General features: G+C 39.2%; 1 protein-coding gene across 1 annotated transcript in view; it reads left to right on the top strand.

Moving 5' to 3' along the window:
* The window catches only part of LRRC1 (leucine rich repeat containing 1), a 72,075-nt gene extending 51,316 nt beyond the window's left edge, over positions 1 to 20,759 (top strand). The window contains exons 8-14 of the mRNA XM_051615629.1: positions 872 to 1,016; positions 3,548 to 3,666; positions 4,703 to 4,786; positions 14,722 to 14,837; positions 15,726 to 15,898; positions 17,464 to 17,600; positions 19,468 to 20,759. Coding sequence (XP_051471589.1) covers positions 872 to 1,016; positions 3,548 to 3,666; positions 4,703 to 4,786; positions 14,722 to 14,837; positions 15,726 to 15,898; positions 17,464 to 17,600; positions 19,468 to 19,626 — 933 coding nt within the window. The 3' untranslated portion in view covers positions 19,627 to 20,759. The remainder of the gene's footprint in view (positions 1 to 871; positions 1,017 to 3,547; positions 3,667 to 4,702; positions 4,787 to 14,721; positions 14,838 to 15,725; positions 15,899 to 17,463; positions 17,601 to 19,467) is intronic.
* The last annotated feature ends 1,446 nt before the right edge of the window (positions 20,760 to 22,205 follow it).

Raw genomic sequence — 22,205 nt, 5'->3', positions numbered from 1 at the left:
TGTGTTTAACGAAAGATTCTCTTAAGAGGCAAACATTTGTGAAAAAAAAGACTGATTTTGTGAGTTAGCATCAAGACTGACACTGTATGAAAGTTTAATATTTTTGAAAGTAAAGGACACTTCTGCCACAGCGATTCTGTTCTCTGAAAGATGATTTGGATGACTAAAATGAGAACTATTCTAGAGTGTCTATAGGGGTGTCTGTGTACATGGGGAATGGAAGCATGTTCTGATGGCTAACAGGGACAAAGATATTTCTCTGACAGACCTTTAAGCTAATTAGTGGATTATAATTGTAAAAAAAAATTAATCATTATTGTTGTAGATGATGGCAGTGTAACTTGGCACTTCAAACCTGTTTGCTAGAGCAATGCTCCCGATTCCTATTTCTACATTTGTGGTAATTCAGAGATGTGAAGATATGAAATCCCTAGATGTCATGGCATGTTGCTGTATCAGTCAGGAGAGACTAATGCTGATTTGCCTGAGGTTAATTGGGAGGGGCACACTTTAATTATGTGGAGGTTGATAATCTGTAGTTCTGAAAAAAACAACTTTGCAGTCTTTACTTGAGGAAAACTCCAGTTTTGGCTGGTGCTTGCTTGGGTGTGCTCAGCACACCTTGTCTGACTGCTGAAGCCAGTCTTAATAGTTAGAATAAGAAGCTGGGACTGAATAATTTGGTGTGCTTTTCATATGCAAATGTAATTATGTACTCTTTCCTACATTTAGAGGTCATTCAAAGAATGGCCAATTTAGAGGTCAAACAGAGAATTGTTTTTCTTTCTGGAATTTCACTGCAATGGTACATTTTTCAAATTGCTTTGTTACGTGTTTGGGCATGACTTAAATTTTTTGTCTTGTATCGCAGGAAGTAGGAAACCTGAAAAACCTGCTTTGTCTGGATGTTTCTGAAAACAAATTGGAATGCCTTCCTGAAGAAATTAGTGGTCTGACTTCTTTAACAGACTTGCTTGTTTCTCAGAATTTACTTCAGGTTTTACCTGATGGCATTGGTAAGTGCAAGGTTAATACTATCACACAGAACCTTTTAATCTACTGTAAATTGGAAGTCCTTTGTTTTCAAGTCTTTTGAAGTTTTTTTGTGCAAGAGATGAGCTTGTCTCAGCTTTTTTTTTTTTTTTTTTTTTTTTTTTTTGCTTAGTAGGAAATGCATAGCTGTATTAATTTCACATTTTAATTGTCTGCATAATGACTATCTCATAATTCTTTTTTGGGCTTCACTTGATACCTCCCCCCAGTTAATATATCCTCTTGCTTCCTACTGTGTTCACATCACCATCATAACTCTTCAACATTGTAAATGTCTGGCTTGTAACATGCTGTAGGTCACTTGGTAAGGTTGACAGTATTGCTACAAAAAATACATCCTTTTCAGTGGGTATGTGTAATTATCTTTAATTGGACAATGTGATTAATTCTGTACTGGACCCAGTGGAAGACAGTTCCAGCTTCAGACCATGACTTCTTACCCTTGAGGATCCAGACTGCTGCTTTTCTGTGTCTGACCCCATAAAAGAGGTTTAATAGCTGAGCAATGTTTTCTGAAGCATTACCAGTGCCTATTTTAAGGTAAATGTTTTTACTCATGCAGTAGTTGTGACATGTAGTCAGGAAGACATTGCTTCGCAGCTACTCATCAGCTGTTTTTATGGAGAGTTTCGTGTTGCAAGAGTGTGCCTTCTTGCCAGGATTTTTGTTGTTTGTTGGTTCTTTTTTTCCCCAAAAAAATAAAGGTATAGGTGAAGGAGGACATGTGAATGTGGCTTAACCAGGCATGTGGAAAAGAATGGACAGAACTTCCCCCTCCTTCCATATACTATATGAGCCTAAGAAAAGAGAAATATTTTTTAGAAGTTGAATTTGGGGGAGTGTGGTGACTTCTGTGGGTCCTACACTTCACTAGTGTGTGTGTGGGCAGAGTTGTAGCAGCCTTCTCCAATGACCTGAGCTAGCCAGGACAGTTGTTGTACATCAGAAGCAGGGCTTCTGAAAGGCTACAAGCCCATGCAGCCCAGAGGAGAGCTGGTGAGCATTAGGCACTGCTGCTTCTCCAGAATCCTCTTAAATGGAGACCCTTTGCATGGAAGGCAATTGCAAAGGACCAGGTAATTTCAGATCAGCCCTAGTTTGCATGTGCTTTTTATAACATTTTCTTGTTGTAACTTGTTAGAAATGCAAAAAAAAGATTTTGCTACTTATGTGCATATAGTAGCTTGTGTTTGTAAAGTTGGGTAGGGCTACAGTGCTTACTCCTTTTATGTAATATGGGAACTTACTATGTGAAATAGAGAAAATCTGGTATCGTGATTGAAATGAACCTCACTGGTCTTTTTGGAAGCTACTGGGAAGAGCTCAGCTGGTCACTGGGTTGTTGGTTGGGCTGGTGATCTGTAGAGCCCTCAAAGCAGGCCTCTTGCCAACACCAGTGGGTCAGAACAGCTGTGGCTGTGTCTCACCAAGTCTCTAAAGCCCTTAACAGAGGTGGCTCCAGCACCCTCGGACAGCCAGTGTCAGTGCTGCACCACCTCCCTGTGAGGAAGCTTTGCCAGATATCCAGCTGGGACCTCTCATGCTTCACTTTGCAGTCATTGCTGTCTCACCTGCTACTGTGGAGAAGAGTTTGGCTTTGTCATCTTCAAGTAGCTGTAGGCTGATCCTAGATGCCTCCTGGGCTGCCTCTTGGTGGGAGTCAACAAAGCCAACTCACTCAGCCTCAGTACTGGGATCCCCATCAGCATCTCATTTGAATTGGGCAGTCAGAGGGGAAGACAGGGCATGAAACTTAACATGGTTTTACAGGTGTGGCCTCACTGGTGCCAAGTAGATGGGATACAGTAACTTTCACTTCTCTTCTGGCTGTAATTCTCCTGACATAGTCCAGCCAGTGTTTATTTCTGGTGAGAGCTCACTTCTAGTTCATATTGAGCCTGGTGCCCACCATAGCCCCCCAGGTCCTTTCCAGCAGGGCTCTTGTACAGCCCATCACTTCCCAGCCTGTACTGGTGCATGGGTTTATTCTACTCCTGTGTGGAGCTCTGCACTTCTCCTTGCTGGACCTCAGGTCTCTGTTTAGGTTGCTGTCTTTCTGGGTATCAGACATGTCTTTGTGATTTAGCATCATCGACAAATTTCTGCCAGCCTATTGCAGCTATTTTGGACCGTATGGGGATGAGCAGGGAGGTGTCAGTAGTTAATGATGTCTCCTGAATTCGTCTTGGGCTCTGCCTGGGTCAGTTCTGCTTTGCACTGAAAACCATGCTGGTACATGGTCCTTGAAATTTGCATAGGATACCATTCAGCTTGCAACTTTAATACAATTTAATATGCTTAAATAGTGAACATGAATATTTATATTGAGAATGAATTTAGTGATGTTATAAATTTGCAATAATAGTACAAGTGCCAGGTGGAGTGGTGCTTGAATTATTGTATTAGAGGATTTCTAAAAGTTTTGCAGCAATAACATCTTCTGTAATTAAAGCAGGTATTGGAGCTAAACAAACATGTTGTTCTTTCTGTCCAGGAAAATTGAGAAGGCTCTCCATTTTGAAGGTTGATCAGAACAAACTTATTCAACTAACAGATTCAATTGGAGACTGCGAAAGCCTTACTGAACTAGTTCTAACAGAAAACCAACTGCAGGTAAGTAATGATCATGGCTGATCAAATGGCTGGGTAATAAGACCTGCTGCTAAGTGCTGAATCACTTAGCTCGTAAGGTTACTCACTACTACTGCAAGTTGCCCTTGGATGCATCTTATTTCTTACCTGTTAAATGAATGCTCAAGATCAAGTTATGTACAGTGACAATCTGCCCATACAAAGGCTTAAGCGATTACATATTCACTCTTGAATCTTTCATGGTCAGCAAGGGAACTGGAGCACGTGGAGTGCAGGTATCTCTTACTTGGTTGTGCTTTTAAGGCAGAGTTTCTTCCATGTTGTGTTATTGCCAATTTTTGCTGTGCACTATGTGGATCAGACTTGCTGGAACTGAATAGAAGCCCCAGGTGCTGCAGAGCTGCTCTTGTACTGTCCCTTTGCTCTGCTGATCTACTCCAGACAGATATTAAGTAGTATATGTGGCCAATTATAATAAAAAATCAGACTTCCTTCCACTAGGTGTTTCCTTGCATTATTTTTAAACTGCTGTCATGTGGCACTGACCCTTGAAGAGTAGAAGTGTTTATAAAAATCTAGGTTTGAGCATTTTTTAAGTTAGGTTGGTGCTTGATTGAGTTAGGAGCTTAAGCCTGTTGGAATGATGCCTCTGCAGAGGTCGGTTCATAGTGCCTTGCTTGTCAATTAGGGCACCTGAAGTTCGATATTACGGGCATTCTGCATACAAGCTTCTGCACACACCTGTTGTGTGTCTGTCACCTTAGTGCAGAGGTAACTCATAAATGAATTTTTATTAGAAACTGACATTCTTGGACATCTCTTCTGTAAGACAAAACCTTGGATCTCCTTTTGAAAGCCTGGCAGTACACTCCAGTTTTGAATATTAATCAGTCTATGAATTCTATTAAATGAGATAATTTCTGTTAAATTTATTAAATCTATAAATAAGTCTATTGCCTCTATAAAAATTTATTAATTTTAAAGTGCGATAGGTTTTGTTCTGACTCTGTGAATTTACAAATTCTGTCTGTATGTTACTTTGGTTTTGTTGGCACAGTCATTGCCGAAGAGCATCGGGAAGCTAAAGAAGCTGAACAATTTGAATGCCGATAGAAACAAATTAACATCTTTGCCCAAAGAGGTAAGTTTTGTGCAATGAACTGTCACAGATGTAATTATACAAGCATAAAACTCCTGATTTTGTATGCCTACAAGAGGTAGCAGGCATGTTTGATCTGCTGGATATTCTTCCCAAACCAATCACAGCCAGAAACTTAAACCTGAACAGCATGAATCTGAACAGTACTAGTGGTGATTTGGTGGCTTGGAAGTGCAAAATGCCTTTGCATTTGAACAAGAGTGCTTGGATCTAATTATCTAGTAACTAATAATTCCAAATGTGGGTGTCAGGTCCAGAGTATATGAAGACTGGAAGTTCTGTTAGAGTGGATATAAACATCAATATGCGTCTTCTGCATGTAGAATAAAAATACTGTGGATTCCTCCTCTCCTCACTCTTGTGAGCAATTGCAAAAGGAAGGTTTCATATTCTAAAAAATTATTTAGAGTGTGTTTTGACAGTCTTTTTGGTTTTGGAGATGTTGGGACTGCTTTTGCCTCTAAATATGAGGACCTGACCTGCCCAAAGTCACTGATACCTTACAGCTGTGATCACTAGGACTTGCTATCTATCGTAACAGTATATGGAATGAAACAATGCTAGAATTTCTGTTGTGAAAATAACAAAGGCCTTACAAGTTTCATACAGCAGTAAATTCTGGAAAGAGATTGGGGAAGCAGTGTGATTGGAGCATGGTGCTGTGAGTTGGTTCTGTTTGCACTACTGTTGCTCTGTAATTTTTGTCCCAGTAGTTCTCCCCCTTTATTTTCCTATCTAACATGTGACTCTGTTGTAGCTTTTGTTCACCACTTTCAGTCACTTCAGGAGCAGGTGGCAGCTGATGGATGGGAATCAAGAGGAGTACCAGCTCTGGCTAGTGAGCATAGACTTTTTCTCAGGCCTTCCTTCTTAGGGAGTGTAGACAGCTTGAGGATAAGGCAAAGTGGAGATGGGGGAGAGCTGATGGTCTGAAGAGGAGGGATTGAGGGAGGACAGAGTCTGCTGCTCTGGCATGGGCAGCAACAATTTCAGTGGCCCAGGTCTGAACTGCTACAAGTTGGTCACCTAATCAGGGCTCCATGACAGCCCTTATTGCTCCTTTGCAGACTGATTTGTAAGTGTATGTTTGTCAGGTGAGGGAGTGTAGGTGAGTACTGCAGCTCCTCTAGCAGGACAGAGTCTCCTCTGCAGAGGTGCTGCTGTTTCTAAACATAAAATTGCAGAGGTTATACTCAGATGGCTTGCAAAAATGCTAGGAAGAGGCAGGACCTTGGGAAAACTGTTTCTGGGTTAGGATGCAATGGCAGTTTTGATCTTGTGCTCTCATTGCGTAGAAACTTTTCCTTGTCTTTATTAATATCTGAATTTAATACATTATACAGGTGTTCTACCTGTCTGTACTTGAGACTTGTACAATTTGATGTCTAGTCCACTTTTTAGCAGAATTGCTCTGAGATTGTTAAAGCACGTAAGGTTTTACTGATACACTTTTTTCCCAGATTTACCATTAATAGTTTATGTAGCCTATGAGCACTTTTCTTCATTAATGGTGTTCACAGAATTGGAGATGGTGCATGAGGGAGAGCAGGATGGCCTGGAATGAGCAGGGACAGGAGCAGGTGAGAGGAGGAGGCTCAGTTTAAGAAGCACATAAAGCAGGGTGAATATGGAGTGTGTCTGTTTGGGAGGAAACACATCCTCAAGGGCTTGGTGCAGAACAATAAAGGGATTGATGCTGAAGAAGAAACTGGAGACTTAGAACTAGAAGTGGGCTTCAGAAGTGGAAGGTGTTGCCCAGTTGGTGAAGGAGTTCAGGATATTGAAGATTGAAATGAAGAACAAGAATGTGTAAGAAGAACATTAGCAGACCTAGAGAGGGGAGACCTGCACAAGGAGTCAGATAAAGTCAGGGACGAGTCTATATTTGGTTAACATGGGTGATGAGGAAATGAAAGGTGGTATCTGGAATGCGGTGAGCTGGGGAGTTGTAGAATGTCCAGGGTGGGAAAGAGGGTTTCCCAGGAACCTTGGCAGAGAAACAGAAAACAGAGTTCCTTGTCATCTACTTCTTTGAAACTTTTTTTTCTGTAAAGGTCTCCACACTTGTATGTCTTTCTCATTAGAGCAAACACTTAGAAATTATGTTTAGTTTACAGACTATTTCATTAAAGTATGTTTTGCTCTGTGGATTTAAAAAATTATTTTATTTTTAAAGGAAGTCAGTCCTTCTCCAACTGGAAGGTCATATCCACCCCCTAGATATGTGGATTTGAATTCCAAGCTGACAATGGTAGCAAATAGAAAACATAAACAACTGATGCAGTGGTTTGTCTCAAAAATACTGGTAGTATACTTGTATTGCAGAACCTACCATTTGGCTAACAAGACTTTTCAGGTTCATTTTTTCCAGTTTCCATTTCAATTCCTTATTCTTAGGCTGTGCAATTAAAACACCTTCCCCTCAAAGTCTTTGCCATCTGACAATGCTGAAGTGCTAGATTGAAAAACAAATCTGCTACTCTATGCTCATATTTTGTCTATTCCTGGAGCTGCATTTTTCTTAACTAGTAGGTTTTTTGCTTTAAACCAAGTGTGAGCATTTCTATACTACAAGTTTTCTGGTTAAAATTCAGAGAAATTCAGTGACGAATCACATTTTTTACCTCTAAAAGAAAAAATGTTCTGTGTAAACAGAGTACACAGGTATAACAAGTACTGTCTGCTGTTACGCAAAGCAGTTAACCCCAGGAGCAGCTTCAGGGGTGCTAATAATGGCAAAGATCCCGATCCCAAAGTTTCCCTTTGCATGGCATGGAGGAACAATTTGTTGTCTTCATGAAATGTTCAGTTTCAATTTTGCTTCTCATTTTTACTGACTTGGAAAAAAACCCAGCAAACTGAAATGCATTGGTAGAGCAATTAAGGAAAACTGAAAAATGTGTCATCCTTTTTTTGTCTGTTGGAAGGTTCTGCTTGACAATGAGGAAGCTTAATATCTTTTCCACTTAATTTAATCTCAGACTGACTAATATTTAAAGCCAAGCATGAGCTTCTGACAGCAGTAGTGTTCCATACTCTAGCCTGCCATGTATTACTTAGGATGTCTACTGAGATAATATGCAAAGATTGGGGTCTCAGACCTTTGCTTATCAGTCAGTATTAGTACTTGTACACTGGTTCCCCCTTCACAGAAGGAGTCAGATGCAGGAGTGTGCAGTGCAGATATTCTTGCTTGTTTCTGTCTTTTCCTTTCCCACTTTTCTACTTCCTCACATTCTTTCTCTGCCTTACAGAGTGGTAGAACATCTTTGCATTTGTGGTCTTGATCCTTAGAAGAAATGGGTGTGGAACATGCCTTTTACTGGTTTCTGTTGGAGAGGGTTAAAGACATAGAGTCTGATAACATGTATGTAGAAAAAATGAAGCTCTGCCAGGGAGAAGAGTACATGTAGCCAATGTTGTGTTTACCTGCTGGTGCCTCTGTCCTTCCATCCAGAATTATTCTTGTAGTAAAGAGAGTTTTTATAGGTAGGATGGCAGAAATGATAAGCCTGCTCTAGTATCACCTGGAGATAATCTAAGTAGCTTCTCCGTGGTAGTGGGGTTTTTTTTGTGTGTGTGTGGGGCTTTCTTTAATTTTAATTTTTATTGTTTTGTTAGCAGTTTACTAGGATTGGATTTTGGGTCAATCTGCCAAACCATTGCATTGCCAGATTTTTTCAGTGCACATTTGTGAAACCAGTCTCTGCTTTTTGGTGTAAGATTTCTTGAGCTGGGATTATTGAAGAGTTTATATGTAAATATTCCTTCAAAGTTTCCTGGTTCAAAGGTTGTTCTGTATCTGGTGCTGATGTATAAGGTAAAACATGGAACAGCTGAATGTATGATCAACACTTGAGTCACTGACAGATTTCATCTTGAGTATCTCATCTTCCAGCTTGATCCCTCTCTCACTGAGCTAAGTGGTGAAACAGACTTTAGCAAGAACCAAGAATGTCTAAACCTGTTCATAGTTAAAATTGTTTTTCCCTTTAAACTTGAAAGACCTGCCTGGTGACTCTTTGGTGTTGAAATCCCACCCTGGCACTGGAACGCTGGTGAAACTGGTGTGTTGATTTTGGCACTTGCATAAATAACCTCCTTGGAATGTTTTCCAGTTCATGTGCTTTTGTTAATGAGTCTCTACAACCTGCAGAGATCTGGTAATGTGTCCTTCCTGGCTTTGAGGTATATTGTGAGAATTACTGCTATAGTAGGTAAAACTGCAGGGTTTTTTTTCAATAACTGTGCTTTTAAAATTGTTCTTACTTTTTTAAAACAAGTACGGGCCACTTTGTTGTTTCTGGTTTTAACTTCTGATGTCTTATCCCTTCCCTCATTTTTGTAAAAGTATGTGTGTCTCAAAGGAAAAAAAAAAAAGGCACTAAGAAAAAATGCCGGAAAACTTGAATTGAGTCAGAGGGCAGAGCAGCTCTCCAGCTGTGCTCCTCCCATACTGTTCAGCAGTGGTGCAGGGGATGTTGAAGTGAGATTGCTGAAGGTTTTCCTAGCCAATTTGAAGTTAATAATAACTGACTAATAGCTAATAATAGTGAGTTGGGCAATTTCTTCCACCTCTACAGGAACTATGTGTTTGCAATTAAAGGATTAATGCATTTTATCTGGCGCAAGGAAAATTCTGATTTGATTTAGATTGAATCCAAACAAAATTTTGGTTATGAGAGCTTGGAAAAGATTTTACAGCAGAGTAGGACTTGTGTTTAAATTCCCAATATATTTATCAGAGTTGCCTAAGCCTAGTGAGAGTTCTTGATTGTGACAATATTGACAGTATTGAGAGTTGAATAAAAGGTGTGTCCTGGACTTTAACTAGTCACGTGCTAAAGAAAAATCATTGTAGTATCTGTCATAATGTTTTTTGTCATTTTTTGGCATTACTTATACCTGCATGAAAGATGCTAAGTGGTGAAGGACAGCAAAATTAATAGCTTTTGAGCAGTTAAAAGATACTGAGATGAAATGATGTTATTCAACTAATGCAACTTGAAGGTCTTCTGAGTTTTCAGCTTTTAATTTGTGTTTTGGCTTTAGAGCACCAACTATGTGAGGATGCACCATCGTAATCAGTGAATTTTGGTCTGTAGTGATAAATGACTGTCACTGACAACTGGGCTCAAGAGAGGTAGCAAATGGGAGTTTCTGGGAGGGATCTAAATAGGAAGAGAAGGATGAATCTGTGCACTGTTCTTGGGTTTACCTCTGGAAGTGTCATCAGCAAGAAAAACCAAATGGTGATCACAGGGTTATTGTAAGAAAGCAGTGCAGTAAAAGTTAAATGATCAAAAATACACAACTGATGCAAGTGTTAAAACAACAGTTTGTCTGCTTTTCAGAGTCAGTCATCTGAAACATCAGCAGAGAGGTGACATTGCAGTTTTGGAGGATTGTTTTAAGATGGACTGGCAGTGGTTATGTGGATGACAAAAGATCAAGAGTCTGAACTGGTGAATGCTGGTCATTTTAAGAATGTGGGGAGAGAGTTTTAGCAGTGAAGCTGACATCCTTTCTGTGTATGCCCAGGTATTACTGCTTCTCCAGATCTGGCAAAGCTCTTAGAAAGATGAGTCTCAGACAGAGATAGAAGAAAAGAGAAAAAAAAATCCTCCATAGGGGTAGGATTTTGTGTGGAACCCAAAGAGATCCTAGCGATTCTTGTCCTTCAAAGCAAGTCCACCTGAGTGCAAATGAGCAGCTTTGTTCAGGCTTTACAGTACTGTAAAACTGGTCATCTTAAAATCAGCATTTCATAGTAATGACCATTTTCTGCCTGAATGATGTGTGGGGTTTGTTTTTGTTTTTTTATTGGGGCTGACTGTTCTTTGGAGATGGTGTCATGAGAAGGTGAATAACCCTTAAAGTTGCTATTATGTAAAAAATATGGAGTATGACTTAGAGATGAACAACTAATTTCAGACCTTTTTCTGATGTCTAGCTCACTAAAGAATTTGAAGATTTCTTTAAGCCTCAGTCTTTGGAACAGTTATGTGCCTGGAACTAAGCACATGCTTGTCCCCATTAATTGAAGTCTGTGCTCAAAATGAGCTGTGTGCTTCACTGTTACATGGGCTTACATTCTCAACTGTGTACTTGGTGCCTATGTGGTGGTTTGGCGAAGTCTCTTGTGAGCATGTGATCAAAGCCTTGGAAAGCATGGCTATTTGTCAGTTAATGACTCTCAGCCAAACCAGTGACATTCTGATACTGTACTAGTTCATGGTGGTCACAATGATATTTTCCTTTCAGCATGCCATTTAGCGTGTGTGTGCACTTTGCCTCAGTGGTACCACTTTGTGTTCTGGTTTTCAAATATTGGACCTAATGTCTTTCTGTGCTGCTGGTTGGGTGCCATCTTTTTTTTGAAATTACAAAGATGTAAGGTTTTTTTTAACTGTCAGCTTGTCTTTTACCTCTGTGATCTCTGACCCTGTGCTGCTTGTTACATGCTGCCTGCATATTCTGAAAACAGTTTTAAAAAAAAAAAATTAAGTGTCTGGATAAGAAAAAAAAAGGTCTTCTCTAACTCTGAATGGATCAAAACCTTTGAACAATTGCCTTTTGATAGAGCAAAGTTAAAAAAACTGAAGGTAACATAACTTAGGAATTTTATCCTCCTTGGCAGTAGAAGAGTGTATGTTCTGTCTCCATTTGTTGGCATGCTCTTGTCCAGTATGGATCAAGAAAAATAAATTGAACATCTCTTGTATTTTTTTGATTGTTAGCCGCTTGGAAAATTATGGGTCAGGTAAATTGATAAGCCTGTAAGTATTATTCAATCCACAGTTCTAGTGTTACCTTTCATTAAACTGCTTTAAATGCATGATGACTCAGGCTGGCTGGTTCCACTGCTGCATTTTTCCATTGTCAAAATATGGAAGTTTTGGTCTCATCAGGGCTGCATGGCTTTACTTTGTTTGGCTAAACTGTTTAGATATCCATGCTCCAAGACTGAAGAACACGAACTTCATTCATGGAAAAGTGAACACTTTGTGTACAGTTAGGGCATCACTTGCCAGCTCATCAACATTCACTAATTTTACCTCTTGCTTTTCACAGCTCCTCATGTTAGATACAACAATAAGACACTTAGTGTGTGCATATATTTATATGCTTATTTTATTTTTTTTTCTATGTGGCATTGTATCTGTGAATGTGTCAAGGCACATTATTTTAGAAACTATAAACGCTTTAAAGTGACCAGTGGAGTTATTGCACTGAGAAACGTTTGCTCGCAATTTGAGCACTGGTTTATAAGGGCTTTGATTCACAAGCTCAAGTGGCTAATGAGGTTGCTGCTCCTAGCAGACATGCAGTGTGGGAAAAGCTGATGCTCTTGTGAAATAGCTGCATCTTAGAGAGCAGTGATTTAAGGGAAACCATCCCAGATTTTGTTTTGTCAAAGGAATGTTGTGTTGTAACTGTGAACACCTTGTGAATCATAAGCCTTGAGCAGCTGATCACTGCTTTCTTCCATTAATATATATATTATGATACAAAGGAATGTGAGTGGAGTATAAATGCTCCATTTGTTTGTTTTATTTTTTAAGTCACAGTCGCATCTATTTAAAAAATCACCTTCCCTTTGATAAATAGCGCAGGTTAAATCAGCATGATTTTTGCTTTTATGAGTGGGAAAGCTTTTGTGGTATTTGTAATCTCGAACTTGGATTTGAACTGAAATGTGGCATTTACAAAGACAGAACTGACAGTTAGCTGAAACATGGCAATAATTGTGGCTCAGATTTGGAGACTTCTGACCAAGTTGTAGTGACATGTTGGCTATATTGTGACAGAAGATCCTTATTACATGTGTGTGACTATCGAAGTCCTCTAATTTTTAAAGATCTTTCAGCGGGTTTGCTGTCTATAGTTAGGTTCTCAGTCTGCTTAATTTTAAGGCTTCAGAAGCTGTTGGGATATGCTGCCTCTAGTACTTGGAATAAGAAAAGAAACATTTTTTTTGCCCTTCTCATGGTTAGTTTTGGAACTAGCAACCAAACAGCAATACTTTTTGAAGTTTCATATGATAAGAAACAAAGGTAAGATTCCTTTGTGAATAGGAACAGAGTTACTTGAAGCAGCTTTCAAGTTGTTAAAACTAGTAATCACTGTGTTTATAAGAGTACTAATTGCCCTCTGGAACAAAATGGTGGAATGTGGTTGGTTTTAATCAAATGTAGAGGGTTTATTTTTCTGAAAACAGGTACCTTAAGATACAGATATTTTAAGTGTAAAACAGAAAAATCCTATCTTTTGCACCCAACAAATAATTTGTGAATACAGGTGTTCACATTTGGGTAAATTGGTAGAAGCAGCAGATAGCTGTACCCAGAGAGTTGTGATCAAGGGCTCAGTGTTCAAGTGGAGGCAAGTGACAAGGGGTGTTCCTCAGGGGTCAGAATTGCGACTAGTTCTGTTCAACATCTTTGTTGGAGACGTGGGCAGTGGGATTGAGTGGAGGCTGGGTGGAGTAGTTGACACCCTGGAGGGAAGGAAGGCCATCCAGAGGGACCTTAACAGGCTGGAGAGGTGGGCCAGTGCCAGCCTCATGAAGTTCAGAAAGGCCAAGTGCAAGGTCCTGCACCTGAGTCAGCACAACCCCAGGCACAAATAGAGGCTGGGGAGAGAATGGATTGAGACCAGTCCTGAGGAAAAGGACTTGGGGGTGGTAGTAGATGACAAGCTTGACATGAGCTGTCAGTGTGTGCTGGAGCCCAGTTGTGTCTGGGGCTGCGTGAAAAGAAGTGTGACCAGCAGGGCCAGGGAGGTGATTATGCCCCTCTGCTCTGCTCTTGTGAGACCCCAGCTGGAGTGCTGTGTATGGCTCTCAAGCCCTCAGCACAGGAGGGACACAGAGCTGTTGGAGAGGGTCCTGAAGACAGGCAGAGGGAGTTGGGGCTATTCAGCCTGGAGAAGAGAAGGCTCCAGGGAAACCTTATGGCAGCCTTCCATTAGCTGAAAGTGCCTACAGGAAAGCTGGGGAGGAGCTTTTCACCAGAGGGAGTAGTGATAGGACAAGGGGTAATGGTTATAAACTGAAAGAGGGTAGATTTAGGTTAGACATCAGGAAGAAATTCTTCACCATGAGGGCAGCAAGGTTCTGGAATAGATTTCCTAGGGTGTTTGTGGAAGCTCCCTCCCTGGAGGCATTTAAGACCATGTTGGATGAGGCTTTGTGTGGCCTGGTTTAGTATGAGGTGTCCCTGCTTTGGCAGGGGGGTTGGAACCTGATGGTCTTGAAGGTCCCTTCCAACCTTAACCATTTTATGATTCTATATGGGAGTCATCTTGAAATTAGATACTTCTAATGAAACAGGGCATCAAAAATGTTACTTGAGGTCTTCTACTTTTTGTAAACTCTTCATTACTCTTTGGGGGCTCAATAAACATTGGGAGTTGACTGGTGTATTTAGCATTTTGCCTTGCCTAAAGCCCCATTGCACTATCTTGGACCTAAAGTTAACATGAGGAAAGAAGGAATTAATATGTTAAACATAGAGCTAGAAAAACTTGAAAGTTAAAGCTAGTATTTTTTGTGGGTTTTGGCTGCAAAATGGCATCTGTGTGAGAGATCTGTACTGATCTCTTCCTGCTGTGGAAGGCTCTAAATGGTAGATAGAACCTGACCGTTTGTGGTGATAGAGTGTTGGCAGGTATAGATATTCAAGAAACTGCTCCAACAAGCTCACTTAAGGTCAGGCTTCTTAAGCTAATACTTGTTTGCAGCCTGTAATTCTGGGTGAAGTGTCTGGCAGGCATCATAACTGAAATGTGCTGTAACACATTACATGACCCGTCCTGCATGCCTTTTTTTTTTTTTTTTTTTTAATACTGTGGTGCTGCAGCAAAACCAGACTTCTTTTTTTTTTTTTCCCCCCCCCCCCTCTTCTCTGATACAGATTGGGGGGTGCTGCAGTCTTAACGTCTTTTCTGTACGTGACAACAGATTATCTCGGATTCCCTCTGAAATTTCACAAGCCACTGAACTTCATGTCTTGGATGTTGCTGGAAACAGGTAAGAGTCATGCCATGTTCTTTTTCTAGTTTTACTTTTTCTAATGACAAAAGATGTTAGGTCTAGGAATGAAGTAACAAAAAAACCCCAATTATGACTGTTGAGATTGTCAAAGTAATTGTCCCCCTTGGCCTAAAGTAGAATAAATTGTGTGTTGTCTGGAGTACGTTTTCTGCATTGCTTTGACCCGGAGGAAGAGATGGGATTTTAAAAATAGGATTTGTATATTTTTGAAAAAAACTGAGAATCTAGGCCATTTGGTACAGCTTCAGCTGAATCTGCCATCTTTAATGTCAAGTGACGCTAAGTTTGAGTGTCTTGTCTTAGAGATGCAGTGCAAGTAACAAGTAATGTCACTTTGACCTTGCAGCTTCTCATGAATCACAGTTGATACGTTTCAGACATCAAAATGCAAAAAAGAGTGGATTGAAGCTTAAGCCAGCAAATCAGTTCAGTTGCTTAGGAAGAAGTTAATGGAGGGAAAAAAAAAAAAAAAAGATAAAGGAAATGGCATCTCATCTATGCAATGTAATTGTCTCTTAGGCACTTACATATTTCTGTTCTGGCAGTTGTTTATATGTAAGGCTCCAGAGCTGAAGCAGCTGTCTGCCTTCCAGGGCATTTTACTGCAGTAGAAAAAGCTCAGCATTGTTTTATCTGTTATTCACAGTTTCAGAGAATTATGGTGTAAAGTTAAGCTGCACATTCTTTTTAAAATAATTGAGTAGTTGGAGTTGATGACTATTTCAGTGCCTTCTATTAGAGACATTAATCTCAATCCTGTTTATTCCGATTTGGGGATATTATACTTAAGAGCCAACTTCCTGACCATCTATTAAATCTCCTAGAGATTGCCCTGACTTTTTTTACTTTTCTTTTTTGAACTAGGCTGATGTATCTTCCCCTGTCACTGACTTCCTTAAAGCTGAAGGCTTTGTGGTTGTCTGATAACCAGTCCCAACCCTTGCTGACGTTTCAGACTGACACAGACCCTGAAACAGGAGAAAAAATTTTAACATGTGTATTACTTCCTCAAATGCCTTCTGAGCCTGGTTGCCAAGGTAAGTGCCTAGAGACAGTTTTCATTATGTTTAAAAGCACTTCTTTGATTACTGTATTGTCTGCTCCATAAACATTTGTAAAACATCCATAAGTTCTAATGAGCAAAACAGCAAAGTTCTGGTTGGATTCACACTTTTAACGTTTTTGTTGTTGGGTTTTTTTGGGCTTTTTTGTTGTTGTAATCACACTAGTTTTTAGAAGACTTGGAAATCATGGCTGTGAGTGAAATACAATGATGCTAGCTACAATAAATAAAATCCAGAGTTGGAAGAAGACGACTTCATCATATAATTATTCTGAAGCTTGCCAGTGGGCCAACTAGGGCTGTCCATATTTGTGTACTTTGATTATACATATGTAGTGAAAACTGGTGACTTTCCAACTGCAGTCTCTTTACCAGAAAAATAACTGCATAGCTAGTAATAAGCAGCAGCTATTTTACTTTTTAGCAAGCTAATTTTCTTTAGAGCAAAGATGCTGTACATAACTTTATTATATTCTTCAACAAGTGTAGAATTACAGTGCAAGTTGCTTTAACTTTTGTGCTGAAACTTGCCTCTGGGTCAGGTGGAACCATAAACTGTTTTTCACTGTTGGCTGAGTTGCTGCTCCAGTAATTTCTGGATGTTTTTTGTCCTCAAACTTTTACAGCAATGTGTGAACATTCAAGGAGTCTCATCTGAGCTAATATTTAAACTTTTGCTGTAGTCACTGGAGAGTAATTTATCCCATCCAAGAATAGTCTTTTAAAATAAATAATGTAGATTCTTCTGCACCATGAACAAAAGGGGCCTGAGAAGAAAAGCTCAGCTGTAGATACCTGTATTGTAGGTACCCAAACTTACCTAGATTCAGTCCACTCTTTCAATACTATGCAGCTGGAAAAAATAGAAACCATTAAAGCAGTAAAATGTAGAAATGGCTCTGGTTTGTGTCAGCTTCTGGATTTTACAAATACAAATTGCTTTAAGAACTGAAATAAGTAAATTAATTAACCCCCTTAGATTTAGAGAAGATTAAACTAGATTGAGGAGAGTAACTGAAGTAGACTGACTTTTTCTAAAGGCCTCCCTGCTAGAAATTAGATTTCCTCATCTCCAAATGACCTCTCATGCCTTCAGGGGTTGGAGGTTTGGAATTAAGATTGTTGAATGTGTATGCCTAGCAATACTAAAAGGGTGAAGTCAGTGAAAGCAATGATCCTATGTTATGGAATGGCATTTAGGGAACCCACTAATGCCAGATGGCAGCCGTGATTCAGAAGAGGGGCATGTATAGTGGCAATTGTATTAAGTTAACTAATCAGTACTCTAAAATAGCCACAAACCTGGAACAGTCCCAAGTACAGAAATTTCTCATTTATACAGAAACTATTGTGTGTACTTGATAACAGAAAATTAATGCAAGTTCTGTTGGCTATAACTATTTTTTTGATAGAAAATTGTAAATCTTGGACAAGTGGCTGGCTGGATATCACAGTTATTAGCAGTAATTTACAGGTATTAACAAATTGTTGTTTTAGACTTGCTATGAATCTTCAGTTAACGGTTTGCTGTTCTAACAGATAACCTACCACGATGTGGTGCACTGGAGAGTCTGGTAAATGAAATGTCAGACGAAACATGGAATGAGCGGGCAGTGAATAGAGTCAGTGCAATTCGCTTCTTAGAAGATGAAAAAGATGAAGAGGATAATGAAATGGTATGTTTTCCAAGTGGTTGGATACCAGCAGATGCTGTGACTTTTTACGTTTTTGAAATATCTGAGCTGTCTTGCTGTAAATATTTCAGCTGTGACTGCATGCTTTTGCATATGTTTGTAGCAGAAATATTCATGTTAACTGGCAAAACTTTCATATTTACTTAAAATGCTTTTTTTTCCCTTTTATTTCTGCTTTGAATATAACCTTTATACTTTATGTTCTGGTGCAGGACAGTCTTTGTTTTGCTTTGTTTTCCTGCTTGTGCTTGGGATGTTTTCTTTCCAGAAACGAGATAGGATCTTTTTCTGCATCTGTGAAGCTTTACTGCCTGAAAGTATACAGGGTCTTATTTAGGATTCCAGCACTCTGGCATGCGTCTCCATTAAGTTTGCCATTGTTTGTCTCTCTGATTTCTGTTTCTAATCTCTTTCTTACTCTTTATTTCTTCTTTTTCCCCCCACCATTTGCCCTGAAACAACTATAGTGTCCATAAACAGCAAGAATGTTGCTCATTAGTTTCCCACTTAAACAAAGGATGTGGGAACATCTGTCACTGTACTTATAAGACCTCTCCATTAAGTTGGGCTCTGCATGTCCTGAAGATCAAAATGCAGTGTAATCTTTGGCTTTACTAACTTTCATTAACAATCAAAACTCTTTGTAAACATTAAAACAGCTTCAATCAGATTTCCAGTGTGCTTCTGTAATGCTCTAAAAACTTGCTGGTGGTCCTTATTAGAGCTCAGCTTGAGATAATTCATGGCACTGTCTGGATTGTAGCACACTAGAAACATGGTCTTACTTTTAAAAGTTACTATAAAAATTCTTAGGGAAATGAATATTTATGTTTTCAAGTAAGGTGGTTCCTTAATCCAAAGCAGCAGAAACTAAATCTCTTTGACAAGCATGGTTTGTAGACTGGCTGATAAGGGAGTTTAGGATGGTGCTTCTTAACTGTGCCAACCTGAGAATGTCCATACAATAACAAGGGCTCAGGTGTTACTGATACCTGCTTTCAGTCATCATAGTACAGCCTGACTCAAGGAAAGAACCTTTTTAGGGGACAAAGAAGTTTATGATCCTACAAGGAGAGAGGAAGGGCACATTTCCAAAGCAGTCTTGACCAGTGCACCCATTTATGGGTGATCAGTTCTGCACAGTTCACTTGTATGCTGCTGAAAAGTAATTGCACATGTATGTATTGTATTGGTATGTATTTGTGCAATTTTTCTTGGTGTTCTGTTGGGGTCTAATCTGGATGCTAACTGGGGTTTTCTTAAATTTTGTTTTCCTTGTAAAGGTTTCAGCACAATAATTTTAGACTTTCCTGGCTCTAAGATGGGAGAGAAATGCTCCCTCTTCTTCCTTTCAAGATCTTTGTTCTCAATTGACAAGTGAACCAAACTGTGTGGTGGGGCTGGAAGGCATACAGAGCACCACACAAACATGTATTTGACACTGTAAAGAGATCTTGTGGGATTCTTTCAAAACCAGCTGAATGTTTTTTTGTTTGAAACGTGATCTTAAATCACTTGGATGTTTTTTTTGGGGGGGGAAAAAAATTACTCTCAGCTATATTTATGAAAGAATCTTCACTTCATAACTTGTAATGGTACTTCACTTGAGTAGCTTTCAGATTAGTAGGTCAAGAGAGGAAAAAATTTGCTCTTAGACAGTTCTTAAAACTGTCTTAATAAACATAATAAATAATGTTCAACATAGAGCATCATAATTTGGAAAGGAAAAGGGGGGAAAAGAAGAAAACAAAAGCTTAATATTTGGTATGTGAATGCTAAAGCCTTGAAAGTGTATGTTACATTTCAAAGAGACAAAGGCAAAACCACTTATTGCGCTGTTTATTTTTAGAGAACACTTCTAAGGCGAGCCACTCCACACCCTGGAGAATTAAAGAACATGAAAAAGACAGTGGAGAATTTACGGAATGATATGAATGCTGCTAAAGGACTGGATTCAAACAAAAACGAGGTCAATAATGCCATTGACAGAGTGACCACTTCTGTGTAGAGTTTCATCTCCAGGTTTTACCTCCTGTGTCTTCCCCTGCTGTTGAAATGTTCCTGTCGTCTTCTGGGACCTCATTTGAGCCCCTTTTTGTTTTTAACCAGAACCTGATTCATCGTCTCCATATATGTGAAAAGCACTGCCCGCTGGAAGAAGTGCCTTATTTCATCCAGGCAGTGAACCAGTAATTTCCAAATCAATATTGTAATTTTAATAGTGCTAAGCTTTTTTAAGTACAATACACTACTGTATGCAGAATACAATATTTTTGTCTTAAACACAGGGGAAATAATGCTTTTCTTTTCCAGAGTGCTGGGATATTGTTTTCCCACTGGCTGGTTAAGCTGGTGAGAAATATAGTTTTGTGGAAAATTGATACACTTTTTTATTTTTTTGGCAGCTCAGATGGTGTAAATTTTAAATTTTTGTATAGGACTTTCATAACAAGAATGATGTATTTCATTTTTAAGAGAAAATTTATCTTGAGCGGTACATATTTTAGTATTTGTGGACGAGAACAAGTTTCATGGACGACTGTATTCATTTGTTTGTACCACCCATTGTGCCTTACTGTGTCTGGTATGTCGTATTAATCTTATATAGAGCAATTCTCCAGGAAAGTGAGTAGATTTAAACTTGGTCTCCTGTTTTAGATATGTTTTTCTTTTTGGACAGTAAGTTGTTGGGATTTTTACAGCAGAGGATTTATGTTTCTATCATGGGATTTTAGGGAGTGAAACGCAAATGCTAGTTTTGTTGTAAACAGAATTAAGATTAAAATGACCAAACTGCTATTGTTTATTACATGATGCACTCACACTTTAACTTAGTTGTAATGAAACATCTTGTTTTGGATGCCGTGTTGCATTGCAGTCAATAGAAATTCATATTTCCGTTGTGGTTTGTTGGAGTTTTTTTAAATGTGCCATCTGTAAAATAACTTGAAAAACAGCACGATAGACTTTCAGAAGCACAGTACGAAACTAGTTTTATGTATTACGCAAGAAAGCATGATTCTTTAAAGTGCTTTGGTGGTTTTATATAAAGAGATAAAACCATAATAAAAAAAAAATCTTTAAAAGCTTCAGTAGATTCATTGTATCATTAAAATAGCAATTAAAGTATGTATTAATTAATACTGGAATTTACTATCATTGTTACTGTGTTGCACGTCCAGTGGACATTGCCGATTTCAAGGTCTTATTTAATCTCTAGGTTCTGGTTTGTTTATAAAGGTAAGTATGAACTGAGAAGAATTCAGTAAATTATGATTTTGCAAGAGGCTAATAAAGATTGATTTTGGTGTCTTTGGATTTTATATGTGCCATGACCTAACAAAGACCACAAACTTGTTCTGTGCAGGGGCTTGAGCAGTCTGAGTTCAGAGCAAAGATTTTAGATAGTCAGTGTGATCTAGTGCAATGAACCCAAATTTCAGCAAAATTAAACTCCTGACACTTCTTGCATGGCTAACCTTGTCCCTTCTTCTCATAAACATTTCTTCCAGTAAGCATTGGTTGTATCAGGGTTTCTGGGAGAAGATGGGAAAGGAGGAGATGGGGAACTTCTTGAATTTTGTTTTGAAGATTTTACAAAATGCACTGCTTTCTTTTTGGTGTTGAACATGTAGGTATTGCAAGCCATCTGCAAATATTGAAATTTAGCCTGGTAAAATACAGCAATTTTTATTTTCTTCTAATCCCAAGGATTTCTCATATAAGCTTCAGGGCATTGTCTCTTTTCAGGAGGTGCTGCAGATTGGTAGGTGGTAAGTCAGTTCAAGGGTAGTGCAATTTCATTCTTCCCTAGGCAGAGTTCTTCTGGTTGTTCTAGGTAAGCTACTGTTAAAATAGGAACAGAAAGAAAATTAGTTTTTTGCACAGCTGACTCCAACCTTGGCTAGAATTTTCTTTTTAAAGTACATACTGGAATTGACACAACAAAACTTTAAAAATATAGAAACTCTATAAATAACCAGTGTCCAAGTGAACCTTGGCAAATTCATTTGAGATGAGAACAAGTTCCTAAAAAAGACAGACCAGAGCCAAAGGCAGCAAGATTCTGTGCTCTGTGATGATAGTTTTTCATTTGGAGGCTGTGGTTTGTTTTGCTTTTAGCCTCTGCTCCAGATATAAACATGAGAACTCCATCAGCTAGTTGAAATGAATGTGTAAAGCCTGGATTTGGGCCTTGCCTCGTGTGTCACCAGATGAAAATCAAGCACCCATGCGCACCTATTCCCTCCTGCTAAGGTCAGGTAGGGAAGGAAGAGAGAAAAACAGAGAGACTTGGCTGGATTGAAAGCTAAACTCCACAGCTTTAATTAAACACTAATGATATAAGAAAATATATACAATTATATACAGATGTGTTCAGGTATGTGCAAAAGCCTCTGGCCTCCCCTCACCCCCAGCAACTCCCACCACACTCCCCTCAGCTGGGAACAGTCCCGAAAAATCCAGGAGCTGCTGGAGAAAGCGGAGAGTGATGAGGGTCAGGAGAGCTTGAGCCTGGGGGTCATTGGTGCTGGATGGACGGAGTCCTCCCTGGATGCTGGCCATGGACAGAAGAGAAGGGAAGAA

Source organism: Apus apus, chromosome 3 (assembly GCF_020740795.1).
Source record: "Apus apus isolate bApuApu2 chromosome 3, bApuApu2.pri.cur, whole genome shotgun sequence".
NCBI classification, from domain to species: domain Eukaryota; kingdom Metazoa; phylum Chordata; class Aves; order Apodiformes; family Apodidae; genus Apus; species Apus apus.
This window is presented reverse-complemented; position numbering and strand designations above follow the sequence as displayed.